This window comes from Amphiprion ocellaris, chromosome 17 (genome assembly GCF_022539595.1).
Source record: "Amphiprion ocellaris isolate individual 3 ecotype Okinawa chromosome 17, ASM2253959v1, whole genome shotgun sequence".
NCBI lineage: Eukaryota > Metazoa > Chordata > Actinopteri > Pomacentridae > Amphiprion > Amphiprion ocellaris.
Genome location: NC_072782.1, coordinates 10,463,766 through 10,484,661, shown reverse-complemented (window position 1 = coordinate 10,484,661; position 20,896 = coordinate 10,463,766). Strand labels below are relative to the sequence as shown.

Sequence of the window (20,896 nt, the reverse complement as noted above, 5' to 3'; positions counted from 1 at the left end):
AAATCAATGTGCGCTGTTAAAATGGAAGTAAATCTATAGCCATACATGAAATGCTCAACCTGTGAACGAAGGGAACAGTTTGTGCCGTCTGAAAAAACTGAATGTCAATGCATTTTTTAATTGGGGCTGAGATTGGGAAAGATTTTCTCCTCAGTCCCCCTCTGGGGATTGCTATGTGATTTTCTGGTTATAGATGTCTGCTCATGTTCTAATTTGATTGTGTTCTTAAGTCTCTCTTAAAGCTTTGATCAAAGACGGGCCTAAATTCAAAAACAGTTGCTTGAGCTGTGCAAACTAATCAGTCGTGACAGCAGAAACTAGTCTTCTGCAAGCAGGTACAATGCACAGTCATACAAACCAAAAAAAAGTGTATTTTTATCAGTGTTAGAGCTCAGAATATGTATACTCAATACGCATTCATGAGTCACTTTCATCAGGTTTTCTCAATATTAGAAACTCTGCTTGTACTTTAGTCTCAATCTATAGATGGACGCAAATAGCAACTTCTGCCTATTAGCGGTTATGTTCTTTTAAGTGAAAACATTTAGGTCTTAAACACTGATACGAGTAGTAATTAGCCTAAGGGAAGGAATTATACGCAGTGACAGTCACCCTGGGGAAAAAGAATGATGAAAGACTGCATAAGTGTGGTCAAGTGTTTAAGAAGAGTGATTGCTTCTTTGATATATTTGAGTTTACGCAGGTTATTAAAACCGGTTTGAGCATCACAGAGGCTTATTTTCAATCCACACACCTCCCCCTTCCTCTCTGAAGGGATCATTACTCGTCTTCTAAAAATCAGAGAACTAAGTGGTTTGTCAAAGAAACACTTTTAAGTCTTCCACTGTCACTTACTCAAAGCACTCTATAGGTTTTGGGAAAAAGCTTTATTGCTGTGCACTAAATGTATTAGCCTTGTGCTTTGAAGACTGTTTTGTCACCCAATTGACAGATGACAGGCCTGGCGAAAGATGCTTTCTTTTGGCTCAATAATAGCGCCAACAGAAAAGAGAAAGCTTTTCCTATTGGTTTCTGGCTTAGGTTTTTTTGTATTAAGCCAAAATTCTGTTAGCGTGCATTTAAGTGTTTTGTATGTGGGTGAATGATGAGGAGGGGGTTGTTGAGAGTTTGCCTAAAGATGTGTTCTCTTTAAGAGCAATTATCGTTTCGGCCTTTAATTAGGAAGACGTCTGATGGTGTAAGTTCTTCAACAATCATAGAGCTCTTCAAAGTGATGGCACTTCACACAGCCCATGAAGAGACATGTACTCACTGGAGAGCTTTTAAGGTCTACGCCGCTCCAATGTATTTATAATGAGATCCAATCATTTAATTCACCCTACAGTTTCCCTTCTGTCACAAACACAAGTGCAACGCTGAATCTTTCTTTTTTTTTATCCATTCATGAGACACGTTTCTGTCAGAACAAAGTAGCCATGTTCATTTGCAAAGAGTGAGTCCTCTAATGTATAGAAAATTGGCCGAGGTTAAACTTTTCATTCACATTTGGCACAGGTTTTCATCCCATTGGCAGGAATAACGGTTTTAATATTTACTATTGTTCCCATTGTTCCCATGCAATTCAGTGAGCTTCAGAATAAAATGATTTTTTCTGACTCTAGTGGGAAGTCCATTATGAAGCTGTTCCTTTTTATTCTTGATCACAGGGTTTTTTTTCTCTTTTTGAAAAACATGCACTTATATTAAGATGGATGATGTCATGTCCACAGCCCATTTTTTGTGTGTTAACAAACACATGCAGATGACAGGAAGAGAGTAGAGATGGCCCTTACTTTGACACATTTGTCAGTGCTTCCTGCATCTAACAATATTCAAAAATTCAAAAGATCTCAGCCTTAAAACACTGACATGTATAGTGTTAAAATTGTCGGACTGTCCTTATGGATAACACTCACAGTTGTGGAACAGCTTTGTGCTTTGGAAGTAAGGAGGAAAACATTATAATCTGCAGAATGATACTCCTAATTCTTCAGTTAAGAAGAATTATTAAAAAAAATGTAATGCAATAGGAAGATGAACAACAATAAAATAAACAGTCATTGTAGTTGCTTTCTAAAAGAAATGTATTAGCATTACTCTTGCTTTGGCATTGATGGGTGGCTATTGTGGGTACAAGAATGTTAGCAGATGCTTTCTTGTTGTTCAGTTATTTAGAGTGTTTCATAGCTCCTAGTGCCAGGGCAACAGTAAGTAATTTAAATATTGTCACCGATAAGGCATCAGATGAGAAAAGGTGTCTGTGTGTTAGAGGGCATTGACAAACAGTGTATTTATTGTTTAATTAAGAAGACTTACGGACAAAACTCACACTTGTGGAGGGCACATTAAAAGTCAACAAGATACTGAAATGTACGTAGCATATTTAGCTGTTGAGTTATACAATATTATGTGTGCTTTTTCTGTAAATGGTGAACATGTGCTATAAGATGTCATTGTCAATAACTGGGGTTTCTATAATGTGTGTTTTGACCATCTGAAATCCAACACTTCTGAACTTTATGGGTATTTTTTGGCTCCTGTCACATTTCCCTTCACTGTGGGCTCATTTTTACAGCAGTATGAAGTCCTGCCCATTTATGGAGACAGCACAGCAATGCCTAGAAATAGAGAACACTCCAAAATGTCTTCTATGTTACATCTATAATACCATAAATCATGGCAAACAAAAAAAAAAACAAAAAAACAAAAGTAGAGATTCATTATTTTAATGAAATTGAATAAACCTGAAATAAACACGTACAACATTTCCCCAGGAATAGAGACTATATACTATAGATATTTCACCACTTACATTTTCAATTTGTGCCCTACCCTCCTATCTGCTCTGTATAAACACTGCCTGCAGTTCAACCAACCTGAGTTGACATTTTGTTACGACATTGTTGTCAATCTCAGCTTCATAGTTGTGCTGAGGAGCACATCATTTTTCCTTTAGACTAAACACCTTCTTTCTGGCAAATTTTTAAATGAGACCCATGAAAATAAATAAATAATTGGCGACATAATGGGTATCGTAAGGTAAGCTTTCCCTGACTGAACAGTATGTTACAGATGAGTAGTTTATTGACCATCTGAAAGTGTAAAAGATTGCAATTCTTGATGTTTTCCTGCCTCTGGCTCTGATAAACGGCGTCGTTTTGGGGATTTTTGAAAAGATAACACCTTTAAAACCCAACAGTGAGTGTTAGGGTTCAGACAATTAAATGAAAATAGATGCAGGAAACTCTGAAGGGAAGGTTTTCTTTTTTTAAAAAATGTACTTAATTACACTGCTGGTGTGTTTAAACCAAGAATATCTGTGTAATACAACAGCAGAGATACATTCGAATGACCAAAGACATATTTGGTGAAGGACGGCTGGCACACCTCTACTGCTGGTGGATACTAATAAGTCACTACATAACTAGACTGTCTCTGCCACACGGTGGGTAGAACACTGCTTTTAAAGGGATGAGAATAGATGATGTGAGTTGCAATGACTGAATCCAGCCTCCAGGCATGCCCCAATAAAGACAATGATAATGTATGTATGATAATGGACTCTCCAAACCCCACACTGACATCAAGCCTGCTATAGGTATTCAGCAGAGAGAACACAAGAGTTCTGCTGCACATTACATTCCTGGAAACAAAAAGGTCCTGTGTTACAGTTGCTTTCATTTTTCTGCTGGGCATCGACTCAAAGTGATGAGATGTTTAAAAAACAAAAAAGGAAGTGACCCTTGTTTAATTAGGAAAAACACATCCACACCATGCAAAACAGTGTAAAAGGCCTCCTCAAAAGAATGTTTTTAACTGTGCTTAGAAACTCTGAACATGTACAAGTTAATGTATGAGCAATTTGGAACAACCTGTGAGCCTCAAAGTATGTACAAAGCAGCTCAATCGCCTTTTATTCAGACAAAAAGATTTACTGTATCCCTTGACTGGTCTTTTACACTCAGTGCCCAAAAAAATAACAGCTTTGACAGCATTACCCTCTTTTGACAATGCACCATAAATGGACTCCGCAGACTATCCCCCGAGGAGGATGACATTGGCTGGGCCCAGAACTACTCTAATAAGCACTAGCAGCTCAAAGCACATCTAATGAACACCCACCATGTGTCTCGTTTACAAATGCCTATTGACCTTTTATCAGACAATTAGCTAAAATGCTAACTTTTGGCATTTAAACTGTGGGGAGGAGTCACATCTGGCCAAAGTGGAACATGACAGATCACTGCCAGCACTATCTAACAGGAAAATATGCACTTCATGCGGTGTGTTGGTTCAAATACAATTTTGGAATTAATAGTCATCACTGAACACACAGTATTTCTCGACAAGTCTTGCTAAGCACAAAAAGAAGATTTACCAGTTAAGGTTTTCTGTGCACTCTGCTCATACAGGTGTGGTTGAAATGTGCAGATATGACTTTGAAGACAAAAGATGAGGTTCAACTAAATACACTGAACTTGTTCTGAAGGGCTCCACAGGTCAAAGCCACTTCAGTATATTGAAGTTTTGGTATGTTTAATAGAAAGTGAAGGGACAAGCAGACCTTTTCTGATGTGGTACTGCCTCAGACAATAAAGGGATGACAGGAGAGCTACACACTTTTAACTATAATACAATCTCATTTTTTTCATGAAGAAAATAATCGTACACATCTCCTCGGCCTATATGTAATGTGTAGGGAAGTGTGATCACCACAGCTACAGCAATCCTTCCAAACTATTTGAAGGCTTTATGAAAGCAGCTAATTCAAAAGTTGAAATTCACATTGTGGACAAAGGACTCAACACATACATTCATGCTACATTCACGCATTTGCAAGGGAAAATAAAAACACTTCTAAGCAATAAATGAAATATTTAAGGTTAAGTTAATAAAGCATGAGAAAAGTCAGATTCTCTACTATACTGTGTATTTGCTATACTTGCTGGATTTTTCAGGTGCCTTTAAAATGGAGGTTCATGCTATTTTGATGGAGATGCATTTTTCCTTTTTCTGTTGACAGGATTACTGCTTAAAAGAACCTGTGTGTAGAATTGTGCCATCAAGCAGTGGGGTTTAAACAATGGATTGTCCCTTTTTAAATGTGTAGGATAACCTCCAGCGGTCGTCTCAATGTAAAAACATGAAACGCCTCCTCTTGAGTTTGGTTCGTCCACTCTGAGCTACGGCAGGAACATGTTGACACGACACGGTGGGCGTTGTGGAAAATCACCCACTTGCTGTGTAGATAAGAAGGGCTCACTCAAAGCTCATGGAACACAATAACTCGTAATGACAGGTGATTATTTTTAAAGAAAACGTAACCTAAATTCCATTTCTGCTGACAGATTTCCCCTAAAACCCACACAGTGATCCTTTAAAGTGAATGCATTTTCTATTTCTTGCTGTTTGTCTGTCATTTTCTTCTTGCTATGTGGATTTATGGAGTAGTCACAGACCTGACTTGAATGAATGACCTCAGTGTGAACCTTACAGATTTCTATGCTCACTTCGACTGCTGTGTGAGCCTGATCTTTTGAATTGCCTGCTCGACACAGAACAGTACACATCTTCCTTGTCCTGTGTAATCTGTCTACACATTTGGCCATTTAAAATGTGGTAAATAACACAGGTATTTAATTCCGTTCCACTGCACCTTGTGTATTCAATTGGAAAGGCTTTTTTATTTAAACATATTCAGTGAATTGACAATTTTCAGTTAACAGAGTTGGTGGCGGGATTACATTCAGATTTTGGTATTTATTTATAGTTTTTATTAAAGCAGCACATTTGTGAACTGTCTTGGTATTGACAGGGGGGTATATGAGGTAAATTGTGAATTAACTACCCCAAACAGAGACTGGGGTACACGCCAAGAGTCTTGTGTGGGGGTAAGCAAAACACATTAGTTAAGGTTAAAATAAGACTGTCTTTTTTATTGAATGTAAATGGGCACGTTACGTCTTGTTATAAATTATTTCCCTAACCTTATTCAAGTGCTGAGAGTACTAATACACAGCTATTAATCATGTAATAATAGCTTAGTTACTTTTGTGGATTTTGTACTGCAAAAATACAATGAGCATATTATCAATGAAACATCCAGTATCAATGAATCTGTAAATTGCAACTAACAAAAATCAGAATCAGGTCGCAGTTGAAGATGTACTTGCTTTTGTAATTTAGTGGGGAAAAAAGATTCATAGATTATTAACAGGATTGCATTCCAACTCTAAAAGTGTTTTGGTATCCTTCTTGCTCTGTTCTGTTCACCCTGAAATCATTGGTATTTTTTTTTCTCTCGTTTGTCGTCACAGATGAAATAATACAGCAAATAATCCACATAAAAATGTACCAGTTTTCAGGCTGAATGTGCTCCCAAACAGCAGCATGTGAGATTTACCAGTGTAGCTGCAGTACAATATAGGCAATGTGGGTGACAATAAAGTATGCAGTATCACCTCAATGATTGGTTGACCTATCCTGAATTTGAATCCTGATGAAACTATTCACAAAAAAGATGGTGGCCATTCCACTTCCATTATTCAAGTTTCATTACACATCCATGTAGCCTCTTCTGTTTACACGTATTTCCTCTGCTGTCTGCACTGATGCTGAATGTGCAAGTGTTTTTGAAGCAGCTGTTAAATCACCACCCGTAAAGGAATGAAGAGATTGCAAAGAAATTTTGGAACTCTACTTTTGGAAGGTGCAGTTCCAGTGTTATGCACATCCATCTCTGTCTGTCTGTCTGTCTGTCTGTCTGTCTGTATATATATATATATATATGTGTGTATATATATATATATATATATATATATATATATATATATATATATATATATATATATGTGTATATATATATATATATATATATATATATATATATATATATATATATATATATATATATATATATATATATATATATATATATATATATATATATATATATATATATATATATATATATATATATATATATATATATATATCCTCTTGATATGTCAGTGCAACGTGTGTGATTTCCCACAATCCTGGAGCCATTTCTGGTTATCCAAGATGACCCCAGTCCAGTACATTCTGTCAGGTTTCAGTTTGGTGTAACTTTTTTTTCCTTTATTCTTTTCTCTACATTGCTTTACCTATCTACCCCTTACTTAGCTAATTTATTTTCTAGCTATTCTCTTCTGTTATTTTTTATTTTTTTTTAATTTTCTGCTGCTCTGCTTTTAACTATTCTACAGCAATCAGTCCCATTTCCATGCTTTTAATATTCTGAATAGTGTAGTCTAAAAAGTTCTGATTCCCTTTGTTAAATTGTTTAAAATATATATATATATATTCATGTGTATCATGTGTAATTATGTTATTCTGCATCCTTTTAGTTATACAAAAATGAATACACTCAAAATTAAAAGATTGCTAAATCAAGACAAGCTATTTTAATTTCTTATGAATTAAATAAAAGGATCACATTAATATGCAGAACCACATGAGTTACAACAAGGATGCAGTAATAGAAAACCCACTCCATTCCAGTCTTCTAATTAAACTTTTAATCATGTTTTTTTTTTCCTTTCTCGGTTTTATTTTTTCTCTCCAGACCTCAGCACTTTATCTACCTTGGGGCGTTCATGAAACTGCAAAACTTTGTTCAAAAATATGTACGAGAAACTGATTACAAACCGGTGTCAAACATTTTTTGCTGCTTTTTTTTAAATTTTTTTTTTTTTGCTTTGTTGGGATTAGGTTGAGAATGGCCTGAGACAGCATTCTGGTTGAAATTAAAAGGCAAAAGGAATAAGCAAAGCAAGTAAATTTAGTTGTGGTCAAAAAAATCTCTGGAGACACTTTAGACTGTCTATCCAAAATGACAGAATTTTCAAACAGGGAATGTTTTTTCTTCCCACTTTCTCACCCCTGTGGTCTGCTCTTTGTGAGCTGGTGGGGCTGGGAGCCACAGATAACACACTCCGGATATGACACTCAGTGGATATTCCCTTTGCTTTCACTTAGAGTTAGATTAGAATGTTGTAGTGAATCTGACATCAAGGGAGCTACCTATCAAAGACTAAACTCACTTTTCTCTCTTCTCTCCCACAGTTTTGCTTTGTAAAATATTTGGCAAATACAGCTTGTGCTTTCTTCCCTTTCCCTTTCCAACAGCAATCTGAATTCAAATTTGTGCATGACTTAGCAAAGCTTTTATCTATTAAATATGAAAGTTTTTATTGGAAGAGGCTGTAGTTTTACAATTTTTGGCATGTTCAGCATCTGAATGCATACTATATGTTTTCCTGGCAGTCATCTCCAGCAGAGGAGGGCATTTGGATGTGTTGTGAACAGAGACTATTTTTGGACATGCAAAATAAACTCATTGATCTAATATGAATTACAGTATACGCTTCTGATGTCTATTAACATGATATAACTGGCCTATTTTTTGTCAGAAATTATTAACTGGGCTAAAGACAAACTCTCCCCATGTAGCAAAAGACATAAATTTACTTAATGAGGAATCTAATGAATCCTCTGATTCACTGAAACTTTTTTTTAGAGAGCTGTGTAACTTTTATTCTCTTAAATTCGATCTGAAGGAAAGTCCTGCACTATTAAGCTTTACTACTGTGGGGAATTAAATATACTTTTATTCTCCCACATTAATTTGTTCTTTATTTGTTTGTCCTCTCTTCTGGCTAAAGCTTAGAAACTGGATGATATTGGTTTTGGCTGGATTCCTCTTTTCTGCCTCCTCTGGGACCAAGATGTTAAAAAATAACATATTTAGGAAAGAGAATTAAATGAAACAGGGAATTGGCACATGGTAATTAAATGGTGAGGATTTTCATGGTTTAGGCAAACTCTTATTACATAGTAAGTTTCAGGTGCTAGAAAGAACGTGGTCCTATTTTTTAAATCCTTTCAATAGCCTAATTTCCTGCCATCTGCTAGTATTTATTATTGATTACTTTTGAATTGGTGGGAGCAAAACAGCAGAGACTTTCTCTATATTAGGCTGAGGACTGGAATATTGTTTGTGTAATTTGATATCCAACACAAACAGACAAAACATGTACTGGGGGCTGGAAATTGCAAATTGTTTACGTATAATAACGGCGCCAAAGGAAGATAAAAGGCCCTGGAACCCCTGCAAGCCATTACCTTGCAAGGACCCGAACACCTCCAATATGGCTGTCATAAATTAGCACCAAAACAAAAGCAAAGTAATTTGCTTCTTTCAATCCCCACCGCATGCTTTTCTCTTTTCTCTTTCTCCAGTTTCCTCAAGAGCCTATCTTGGAAGAGCCATGAGCCTATCTTGGAAGATTTATGAATATGTTAGAATAGCCTGAGCCAACAGTTTTCAAAGTGGTGAAGTGAAAATAAATTAAACTGGCCCTGTAGGCAAGTCGTGCAGAGAGTGATGAATTAGATACTCATTGCCCTGTCGCTCGATGCCTGTCCCTCTTTTCAAGTGAAAACGCTGCAAACATTATGGGAAAAGACAAACAAACATACGAATCAATTAAGTTTGTTTTCTCCTCTCTTTTTTGGATGATTGACTTGTTGAATAATTGATTCGGAGAATAAAGTATATCAGTAAATGTAGAGTCCTCAGTTACCACAGAATGATTTACTGAAGAAAAATATTTGATGCGAAACATGAAGAGCAAATGTTGGATGAGCACAACAGTAAACCCACTGAGGCAGTGTCATCATCTTTTCTTTCTCCCCAGCTCAGTTGTTTTTTGTCTTGCTTTTCAGTCTCTCCGTCGTCTTTTTTTCTGTAACCCTACACTACAAAATTGGACATATGTATTTCACGACACTTAAAAAAACAACTGTGGCTTAATGACATCCAATATTGGGGCTGTATCGCATGAACTGCCACAGTGGTATGTTGTACCACTTCTCAGATGGGCCCATACTTTGGTCTGAGGCTCTTTCCTTTTTGGAAACATGCATACTATCTTGTTGCCCAGAGAACTGATAACACAGGATAAAGTTTAAAGTAGATGTCTGCACAATTTTTTCACTTCGCCCTAACAAGCTGAAAGCTCGATACCTGATGAAATCTTTCCATGTTGACTTGCAGGTCAGCTTTCAATTGGAAGTGGTCAATCAAGAGTAAGTTTCCATTTGGGCCAGCATGACCATAAATCTCTTTTTTCCCTGCTCACTCTTGCTAACTGCAGGCTGCCATTTCTGCAAGTGCAAAGGCTTTTCTACTGTAGTCTTTTTTTTCTCTATCGGACTGACTTTTTCTCATCAATTGAATGGGAATTTCTTGACTTTATTTTTCTTTTAGTATTTGGAAGGGACTTTGCCTTCGGTGCAGTAATAGGAGTTGGTTTCACAAACACTTTATTAGATTAGATTAGATTTCACTTTATTGTCACTGCACAGAGTGCAAGTGCTAAGGCAACAGACTGCAGGTTAGCAACTAACCAGAAGTGCAAAGCAGCATCAAAGTGCATTATTTGCAGTCTGTTACAGTTTGAACCGAATTACCAGTATGGATAGAGTGCTATGAACGCATTAATAGATGAATATATAGATATATGGATACAATATAAAATATATCATCTAAATCCACAGGTAGATATAAATACAGGTATGAGCGGTATAACAGTATAAACAGTAATAATAAGTAATAACAATGTAAACAATTGGTGTCACCTAATAATTAAAATTATATTTAAAATTATAATGTCATATAATTTCATATATTCACTGCAAAATAAATGATGCACCCACAACATATGTGCATTTGTATTTGCTATGCTGTTAAGCTTTGAGAAGCAGTTATCATACTGTTCTGCATATTTTTGCTAATAAGATACCACATATATGTCAAAAAAGGTTAAATAATTAAACCCCAAAACATCTTTCTGTTTGATCCAGTTTTAAGTTACTCTGCATGAGTTTGTCTGTAATTTGGCAGATTTCCTCCTTTATTTTTAGCAAATTGTAAAACAAATAGGTGTTTTCCTGACAAACACATGAACATTATTAAAGGGATGTTTGATGTAATTTCAGTGATAAATCTGAGCTTTTGATCTGAGATGTGTACGCGGTATATTGTGACACTTTGAGGGCAGTTGTATCTTTTATAGCTGGAATGGAAATGTCAGAGCTTGTCATATGTCTCTCCTCCCCCTCTCTAGGGTTCTTGTAAAACATGTGATTTCTGCAAGAGCCCGCAAAGGGTGTGTATGTGTGTGTGTGTTTCCGTGTGTGTGTGTGTGTGTGTGTGCGTGCACATGACTGTGTGACACGAGTACAATATCTCACCAGCCGAGGCCTACTGCTTCTGCTGTGCGGGGACACATGGCAGCACATGACGGAACAGCTTGAACAGTGCAAGTGAAGTGCACAACCAGCCAACAGCAACCACATCTCTAATTACTCGCCAAAGCCGTATTCCATAACTCAACTAATATTCAGTGTGAGGGCATTTGGCAAATTCAAAATGAAATGATAGCAGCCGGGTTGCATGGACTGCGAGGACGTTATTCGTAAAATGAAAGAGAAATTACAGTGCAAATGTGCATTCGTCCTCTACTGCAGTCCTCCACAGAGGCAAAGGATAAGGAAAGCAATCACTAAGTTACTTTGACTCTGACTCAACATGTGTGTCTGCATCCTGTGTGCAGCACAACCGACAGTAATTCAGCACCATGGATAGCTCATCTACAGCTCCAGACTGCCTGCCCTCCTCAATCCAGCAATTGCTTCAACATGCAATTTCAGCAATTTCCTTTTTTCGAGAGGCAGTAGAAGCAAACCCTGAATGCCAAGACCATTTTTGTACATAATTTATGCTTTTACAGTGATTGCCGCACCTGCATCCTTGCTTGCTTTTTGTGTTAAATATACGAATAGGTGGGTTGCATCAAAGCTCAAGCTATATACAGACATTGTGTGAGGCGCATTGTGGCCTCAAAATCTTTCTGTTCCACACAGATACACTTGGATGTATTACATATTATGCATATGCAGGCACTAGTATGTTAATATGTCCTAGGAAATGGGATTTCCCATTTTTCAGTTGCTTTGTTCTTTCAAGTACATAAAGTCTAAGTATTCATGTTCCAGGAAAATCTCACAAAAAACTCAATAGAGGGCTCCAAGAGGAAAAGAAAAAAAATGTCTTTTTGAGATGAAAATATTGACTAAATTGTCCAAAACAATTATTCCCACACACATAAGTGCTTAAATAAGACCTAATACAATATTTTAAGTCTACAGTCCCGTTTGACAACTCAAGCTGCTGACTTCTAGACTGCTTAGAACACTTATGATAATCTACGATAATCTACTCAGCACAGACACACCGACACATTACCCATTTGAATGCTAAGTACACCTCATTCGGAACTTTAAAAAAATGCTAACATATTCCGAGAGCTGAGAATAGCTCGAGTGGAACATGTTATCCTCTGTCAGGCCCAACACACACACACTGTCAGAGACCTAAAGCGCTTTATGCAAAGAAATGAACAGTGGATAAATAGCTACTTCAGCAGCACCTTTACCTCATAGCTGCGGAAGAGGAGCTTTTGTGTGAAATGGGCAAACACAGCAAATCTTAAAACTATATGCCCGTCCTTTATTAAGCATATCAGATCAGCAGGGAGATCTGGGCTGGCCTGGAGTGGAGAAACGGAAAACTCTCGCAGTTCAGAGGTCTTTGGTTTTGTATCATGGCTGCAACGATAACCTCCAATGGTAATTTAATGCTGCCATTGAAGTAATGCACTTTATTGCACCAGTGGATTAAGTAATGATTATTTTGTGAAATTGCGGCCACACAATGGTCAATTAATCTTTAATGAAACTGTAGCTTATGAGGCGGAGCGTGGCATTCCAATAAGCAGGCAACTGCTTGCCAAGGCAGTTACAAGCCTCAGTTGCGGCCTACACTCCCTATCTATCACTATGTAAAAATAGAGCACTCCAGAAAGAGACATAATGAAAAGGCAAAGTCACACTTGCAGAGTCTCCTCCGTTTTCAGCATTCATGGTATGTTTGTGGGCTTATACCTTCCAAAGTACGTGAAGGAAATATATCAGGCTGTGATGTATGCAATGAGATTAACTGCCATTTTGGGGCGCTATTTATTTAGAGGAAGCCAGGCAGAGGAGTTGGAGGGAATTATGTGCACTGGCAGAGCATGAAGTTGGAGGTTATCAAATAGGTGCCCGGAAATTCCAATATGTACCTGTCATTTCATCATTTCATCTTTAATGATGGCAAGTGTAACTCCCTACACACATATCCAGTGTTTTCCTCCACAAATACCTGCCTCAGAGCCATATAAACTGCACCTTTATAGCCCAATCGTTTCCAGTGTTTTCACATGTTACTGCCCTAACACAGCAAAGCCGCGTAAGTCACGAAGATAAATGTTTTTACTCTGATTAGCTTCTCATTTAATTTTTGGCCCGGGGGCTCCAATTCTCTTACTCATTCCCCACTGCACTAACAAATGTTGATGGATTTACTTTTATTGCATGACATCATTGCTGCGCCAGAGTGGGAGGACAAGACATCAAATTTCCAATACTTGAGTGCATGCTCAGTCGGAGAATGTAGAAGGGAGCAGAAGAGGTGAAGAAACAGGAATGAGGAGAGTGATTGATGGAGTGAAAGAGAGCCAAAGTATGATGGGGGAAGAGTCAAGGGGCTTGTGCATGTGTGTGTGGTGGGAGTAGGAGTGAGTGTAATGAAGTAAGACAGTAGAGATGTGTACAGAGACAAAGTAAGAGGCAGAGAGAGAGAGAGAAGAGAGAGAATGGACAGAGGAAGAGAGTAGAAAACAAGAGATTGCTGGACTGATAGCACTGAGTTGAATGTCAGCATCTCAAATGGTTCCTTCTACAATCTTCCAGCTCCGACACACTGATAGCAGAAAAAAAGAAAAGAAAATGTGCGTACGTGTTGATGGTGCGGTTGGGGGCATGACGTATGGTTAGACAAGAGGGGAAAGAGGGGAGGGCTGAAGCACTCGGTGTTATTGTGCACCCGGCCGCTGGCACCGGCACTGTCAGTGAGCAGCGTTGATCCGTGAACTTGCCATCTGGATTTTCCCACAAATCACATTAAAGTTTCAAGCCCAGGAATACATCAGGCTAAATGAATATTGGTTCCAGACAGGCCTGATGGAGAAAAAGCCCCGTGCAACCAAACTCTTTTGTGGTCAGACATGATCTATCCATCCACTCGGCTCCCTCCATCCCTTCTTCCGTCTGTTCCCTCCGTCCCTTATGGGCAGTGGTTCTGATGAGGTGTGCAGGAGAAAATAGTTGACTATTATTCGAAGAATTGTAAATACTACTAGCAAAGTTTAATTAGGAAAAGAGCAGGAGGATGCTACTTTTATATTTGTGCTGAAGTTACAAGTTTACATTAAATGTATTCACATCTTCTTGACAAACAAATACAAGCGGTAACTACTAGTCTTAAGAATAAATACAGGCTGTCATCAAGAAGACGGATGTTGAAGTTTCAAATTGAACCATTAAGGTCTTCAACTGTTTCTAAATTACCCACAGTTATAAGTTAAGCATGTGTTGTGGGTGGAAATACGTAGCATTAATTGCTGAAGGCATCTGCATAATAAGACATACCATTTGACTCGACGACAACACCTTGAAAGTGATTCATGTATACTGCATGAAATTATATGCTTACTTCCCCTTTCATTTGAGCTACATTATGTCGACTTTGCATAAACGGATTCCTGTTTCTACCCAAAGGTGGAAATAATACGTGAGTGGAAAAAAGTAATGCAATCATTCATCATTCAATAACATGTTTTGTTCTGGTTCCTGGATGCATATTTTCTGCTGAAACTCTGTTTGTGCTCGAGTAAAACCTATTAAGAAAATATGGCCTCGTCGAGATGCTGTTTCATACTAGAAGGAGGAAAATCTTTTCCAATCCAGTGGCTTGTAGAGCTACGGGATTTATTTTCCCCGGGCCTGGACTGAAGAGAAAGACTGTACTGTAAGCTGTCCAAGCTTCAATTCTGAGAGATCCCCAGGGTGAGATATGGATTGGCTGGGAGTCTAAAAATTATAAATACCTTGTCAATGATAGTGAAGAGTGGAGAGGTACTTTCAGCTGCAGCTCTTGCGATAACTGTATAATTAGCAGAGTGCTGCAAGGTTGGGTACGCAAACCACAATAAAATACAAATGGCCGTACATGCGTATACACAAGAAAAACCATACAAAGGGAAAGAAATTCACTGCTAAATGAGCCAATACTGCAAAAGAGAGAAGGCATCAATCACCACTGTCACATCATGAGTGACTTGACTCAGAACAGACAGCTCAGGTTGAACAGAGGCGAGCTTTGAAGCACATCCCTTAGAAAAATAAATGAGTGCTTATAACACAAAGCAATCTTGGTAGGGCAGTCAGCCATTTCATTGCCACTTTTCCCATTCTGGTAATGTTATTCACACATATGTGTTTACTATATCAGTGAGGAAACACCATATGTCTATCATGCATTGATGGCAACAGCAATTCTCTTTAATACATGCCTATATTTAAATACAAGATGATGAAAAAGTTCGCTTTCTGGACTTCTGCACATTCTTTCTTGCTTTGAGCTTTTGTAAGATTTTGTGCACGAAGAAAAGTGAACACAGATTGCTTTTTTTCTTCTTTTCTTAAATTGTATTTTGTGTTTCAGGTCTTCAGGTCATTTTCCCAGAGTATCTGCAGGAGAAATTTGTCCAGTCAGCTCTGAGCTACATTATGTGCAACGGAGAGGGGGAGTACGTGTGCCATAACAACCAATGCATCTGCCAGTGTGCCGAAGAGTATCCCCAATGCAACTGTCCCATCACCGACATCCAGATCATGGAGAACACCCTGCTGGGGATGTCTGAGTCGTGGGCATCCTCTTATAAAGACTTTGAAAACTCTGGTAAGCGGGAAAATCTTCAAAGTTTAATTTACCGTGATAATTATATAAGGAGAGTAAATTCTGGGGTCCAATTTAGGATTTCAATTTAGCCTTTATAGCTGACTTTTTGTTCTTTTAAAAATTTTCCTAATTAATATTATTATTAGACATCAGGCAGTTAAAGCTAGAAGATGCAATTCCAACCCAATATATTTTTCATCAAATTCAGAGAATATCTTCACCTGTTTCCAATATCTAAATAGCTCAATATGCTAACTAGTGTCAGCAATCTTTCTCCAGAATCACAGACTCCAGTTTTAAGCTAACCTTTTTTTTTTCTCGTAATTTGGCAGCTTTAGCAACTCTTACTCACTATTAAATCAACAAAATTAATAGAAAATAAAGTTTAGCTATGCTCACTGCATAGCATGGAATTTTCATATGGCGGAAAAATCTAAACCTGTATGGTGATATGTCTTCAAAATCAGCCATATATCTTTAAAACAGCTGTTAGTTACATCAGAAAAAACACTCATATGGCCTATTTTTGGAATGCACCAGTGAGAAACCTATATGCAAGATAGGCATGATAGTTTTTTCCCTTTAAGAGGAAGGAATGTCAGCAAATTCAACACTTATCATATGTCAAATTATTAATTATCATGATAAATAAGAATTTGTCCCATGCAAGTGCATCTGTTTTCAGTGAATGCAAATGCAAATATGAGTGAGACTGTGGAATTTTGGACACAGTGAAGGGAAAAGCAGTGCTCGTGCCTCGTTGTTGAATAGCAAGGCGCAGTGTGTATCTATTATTGATGTGATATAAAAGTGTCCCAATAAAACCTGCCAGCAAAAGATAAATATATTTATGTACCATAGGAGAAAGTTAATGTTAGCCATGAAGGTCACTGAGTGCAGTGTATCTTTTAAGAGGATTTGGGAAATACACCAGAAGAAGCCAAAAAGGGAGGGAAAAGGAATTTTACTATGTAAATATATAAATTGCCTGCAGAAAAAAAAATGCCAGTCACACCAAAAAAAGAACTAAAATAGGTTTTCCAGAGTAAGCAGGTCTGAGGGCACTTTTGACCAAACCTTATTTCTGTATTATGCCTTGAAAAGGGGAAAACACTCCTTGCTGAGTCACAACCAGTAAAATATATTATCAGACTATAAAGATAGCTTGTATAGTTTACTGTATGCAATTTCAATCACAGGGAATTTAATGTCAATGACATGACACCCAATGACACTGGATTAGCCACAGACTGTTAAATTAAATAGTGGCCATGCAGTTTAATGTTCAGTGAATGCAACATTATAAGAGCCATACAAGTAAATTAATCATTGCAAAGATCTTACCCCAACATGATAAAACCAAAAATGAACTTTACTCAAATACAATCACCACAGAGAGATGCGATGCAGAAGAACCAGACTGATATTACTTATTTTTTTGCATAAGTATGCGATATCACATTCCAGTCCATTTACTGAAATAGTTTTGAATTGCAGCATCTCTGGCATTCCCCCCTTATCCAAATGAACAGTCGCTGTGTTATAGCACTTCCAGTTTAGGGAAGAGTCCTGCAGGCACTACAGAAAAGTGATGATCATACACTTTACACGATGCATTTATTGCTCAGTGCTCCTTCCGAGTTGTGACAAAGTGATAAAGTCACTGCTGTGGGCCCAGCTGCAGCTGCTCTGCCTGGCTGTTGATACGGCTGTTGCTCCGACTACGGCTGCGATTGTGGGTGAATGTAATTCTATGGATACGTCTATGGTGTCGGTGCTGTGACTGTTGCTTCTATTAAAATTAGTCAAGAAAGCTTCCTTGTGCCACATGGAGTTTGAACCTTCAATGCTTTTATCAGAGATGTGTCACTGATGCACAACAGGAGAGCAGGAATACATTAGCTTCAACACAAAGCATAACCTTCACAAACAACTGTACACACTGAACCGCTGCATGCAGTTAGTGTCACCCTCCCTCACAAGCTAATGTGTCTGGGCTATAATCATCACAATGAACACACAGGCATGGCCGCAGTCACAGTGACATGTCGTATTATGGCTATAGTAATAATCACAGCTACAGAGTGTCTCAGTCAGTCCTGGCAGCAGTCAGTGAGGGCATTCATGGGTAAACTAGCTAATCTAGTTATCCGTCTAGCTGCAGTGATTGCCACTGTGCAGCTGGTGGGTATGCCCAGTAGCATCGCGGCCACAACCAGCACTGGTCGACTATATAATATTACATCAGGAAGCAGCTCAGCCTTTCTGTATGGATCAGAGGGAACGCAAACGTTATTGTGACTGTAGGTGAACCTTAATGCGAGTTAATACGCAACTTATTGCAAGGGAGCATGCGCTTCATTGCAAGGTAATGCAAAGTGTTGTGAAAGAAAACAAATCTTGATTCTAGGATGCAAAAGGAATTCATGAATCTTAAATAAATAAACAATCAAATTCCACAATGATCCTTCTGGGGCTTAATAAGTTCTTACTGGGCAAGCATCCGCTAATGTCAAAGTATATTGGGAAAACAAATCAGATACATCCTGTCAAAACATTTTCCGCTCATATAAGTTACGTACAGAACTTTTTCTGCAAAGGCTCCCTGTGTCCTTTGGGAGATAATCAGTGGTCTTTTTTTAAAGCAAGATGGTAATTCTACATGTACTGTTATTTTCTATCACTGTGCTTTTCTTACGATTAATTACTGATCATCTGGGAACTCTGCTACCGGCTCCAAGAGTACTAGATAGTTTTGTCAATTAGCCTGGATTGCATTTTCTTTGTTGCAGATATAGCATGTCTTACATCTCGTTTAAGGTAGCATAAACCTGGGAGGTTGATAAACATTAGGTTGGATGGAGTATTGATAGGGGGCTACAGAGTGAGATGTAGTGGCACAAGGGCTAAAGCCAGGCTACACTGTGAGGGGGTCTAATCTTCTAGATAAGGTGTGCTGGGTGACTTCTGATAAGAGTCACTCTAGGGACTATGTGGACTCTTTGGAAGCTGTATCAAGGAGAGGATCCTTGGTGGCTTTGAGGCTTGCATGAAAGGACTTGGCAACTATTGAACGAGCATTGGGTAGTGACTTGATAATGGAGGTCTTTTTTGGTGGAGGGACCAGATAAGTCTAAAAAAAACTAGGTGCAGCAGACACCCGTTGTTTTTTTTTTCCTAGTGAAAGGGCAATGGAAGTACCAGACATCTGGGTGAAAGCTGGGTGGAGGAATATGGCAAGTTCAAAAACAGGGGAGGAGAAGAAATCTGGCTTCTTTGAAGAAAAAAGGGGAAGGGAGCTCTGACATGCCTGGGAGGAGGGTGGGGGAAATTCTGACATTTCACGGCTGTGACTGAAAAAGAGCTTTCTACTCTGTGGTTAATGCTGTTAAACTGTCTTGGGGAGGGCTGCAGGAGGTTACTGGCATGCTGTACAGGTGCACCTCTTGAATATGAAGATACGTTCTTTCAAGAGTTGTGTGGAAAAAACCTTTGCATTGTCTCAGAGAATATTTATGTTCCTCATTCCACATATTATTTAGCACAGGTAGTTTTATACATTGCATGTTTCCTTTGCATCACAAACTATGACAGTATAAACACAGATTTCTCATGTTGCAATTTTTTTTTGTTTTGCTACTGAGGCTTAAATACTGGCATAAGGACACCTTTTTTAAAAACTAAAATGCTTATTCTATTATTTATAATGGCAAGCTCAATTTATTTTTGGGCATTGCAATGAGCTACTCTGAGGTATTTGAAGCAGTACTTTCTTAATTAGCACACCCAATGAAAGATTTCTTGCCCCTGTGTATTTGCTGCAGGAGTTTTAGTAACATCTTCATGCCCATTGTTGCTAAAAATTGAAGCTGGTGTTGAAAAACAGCAGTTGTCTGGGAGAAGAGACAAGCAAGAATTTTCGGAGGCAGCAAGAAGGACACAAGGACAATCATCACCACTGGTTGGAACAAATTTGTTGGGGCAGTAATCTTGAGGAGGCTTCTGAGAGCACAGAGTGAGAGGATGTTTACTGCAGTGCATTTTTCCTCAAATACTCACAACAGAAGCAAACTAAAAAAGTAAACCAAAGACATCAATCAGCATACTAATAGCAGCCTTTGAAGAAAAATATAGAAATGCACTATAAACTATGAAAATGCATCTTCTTTTCGAATAACAATTTTAGCTACGTAGTTTGACTTCACTGTGTGTTTACTTAATTTTATGGTAATAACATACATACCGACTGTGTGTGTGTAACAATACAAAACATACTCGTATTTCTTTGGCCATTCCTTTCCTTTCTGTTTTGCAATCTGGTTACTTACCCCATCTCTTTCTGCCATCCAGACGAGTTCAAGTCCTTCCTGAAGAGGCTGCCCTCCACTCATTTCCTGCCGATCAGCAGCGTGCACCTTCTGTGGGGTAGTGACTGGGACCTGCAGTCCCGCTACAGGCTCCTTCAGAGTTCCCTGGAGATCCAGCGCCTCAAGATCCAGCGCACCGCTCGCAAGCTCTTTGGGCTCAGTATCCGTTGTCACCACAATCCCAACCACCAGATGCCTAGGGAGAGGTGGGTAGAGATACGACATCCGTATTGGTTTTTTTGAAACTTGATTTGGATCGACTCAGCAATGTAAACCAAAGATTTGGTTTCCCAATTTGATGAAATGAAAATGAATCCCATAGAGAAGTGACAACTTTCAGGAGAATTTCCCCCTTGAGTTGACGTATGGGTTTTACTTTGATTGTAGCTTCTTGAAGCATGCAAAGTCAGGATGTCATCTATTATATATTTTAACTTATGGTTCTGTTGTTTCTGTCCATCAAGTCAACTTAGTGCTGAGGTTTGCACATGCCCAAAACACTCCGGCTCACTCTTGTATTTCACTTTGCCATCTGAAAAGAAAATGTAGCTGTGGGAGTTTTCTTGATAGGTCATTGCAC

General features: G+C 38.3%; 1 protein-coding gene and 1 long non-coding RNA gene across 2 annotated transcripts in view; one reads left to right on the top strand and one right to left on the bottom strand.

Moving 5' to 3' along the window:
* The window catches only part of LOC129350962 (uncharacterized), a 182,859-nt gene that overhangs the window by 106,846 nt on the left and 55,117 nt on the right, over positions 1–20,896 (bottom strand). The window contains exon 2 of the long non-coding RNA XR_008604563.1: positions 20,278–20,512. This is a non-coding gene — a long non-coding RNA (uncharacterized LOC129350962). The remainder of the gene's footprint in view (positions 1–20,277; positions 20,513–20,896) is intronic.
* brinp1 (bone morphogenetic protein/retinoic acid inducible neural-specific 1) overlaps positions 1–20,896 on the top strand; it is a 104,780-nt gene that overhangs the window by 76,369 nt on the left and 7,515 nt on the right. Inside the window, exons 6-7 of the mRNA XM_023283775.3 lie at positions 15,713–15,949; positions 20,300–20,522. Coding sequence (XP_023139543.1) covers positions 15,713–15,949; positions 20,300–20,522 — 460 coding nt within the window. The remainder of the gene's footprint in view (positions 1–15,712; positions 15,950–20,299; positions 20,523–20,896) is intronic.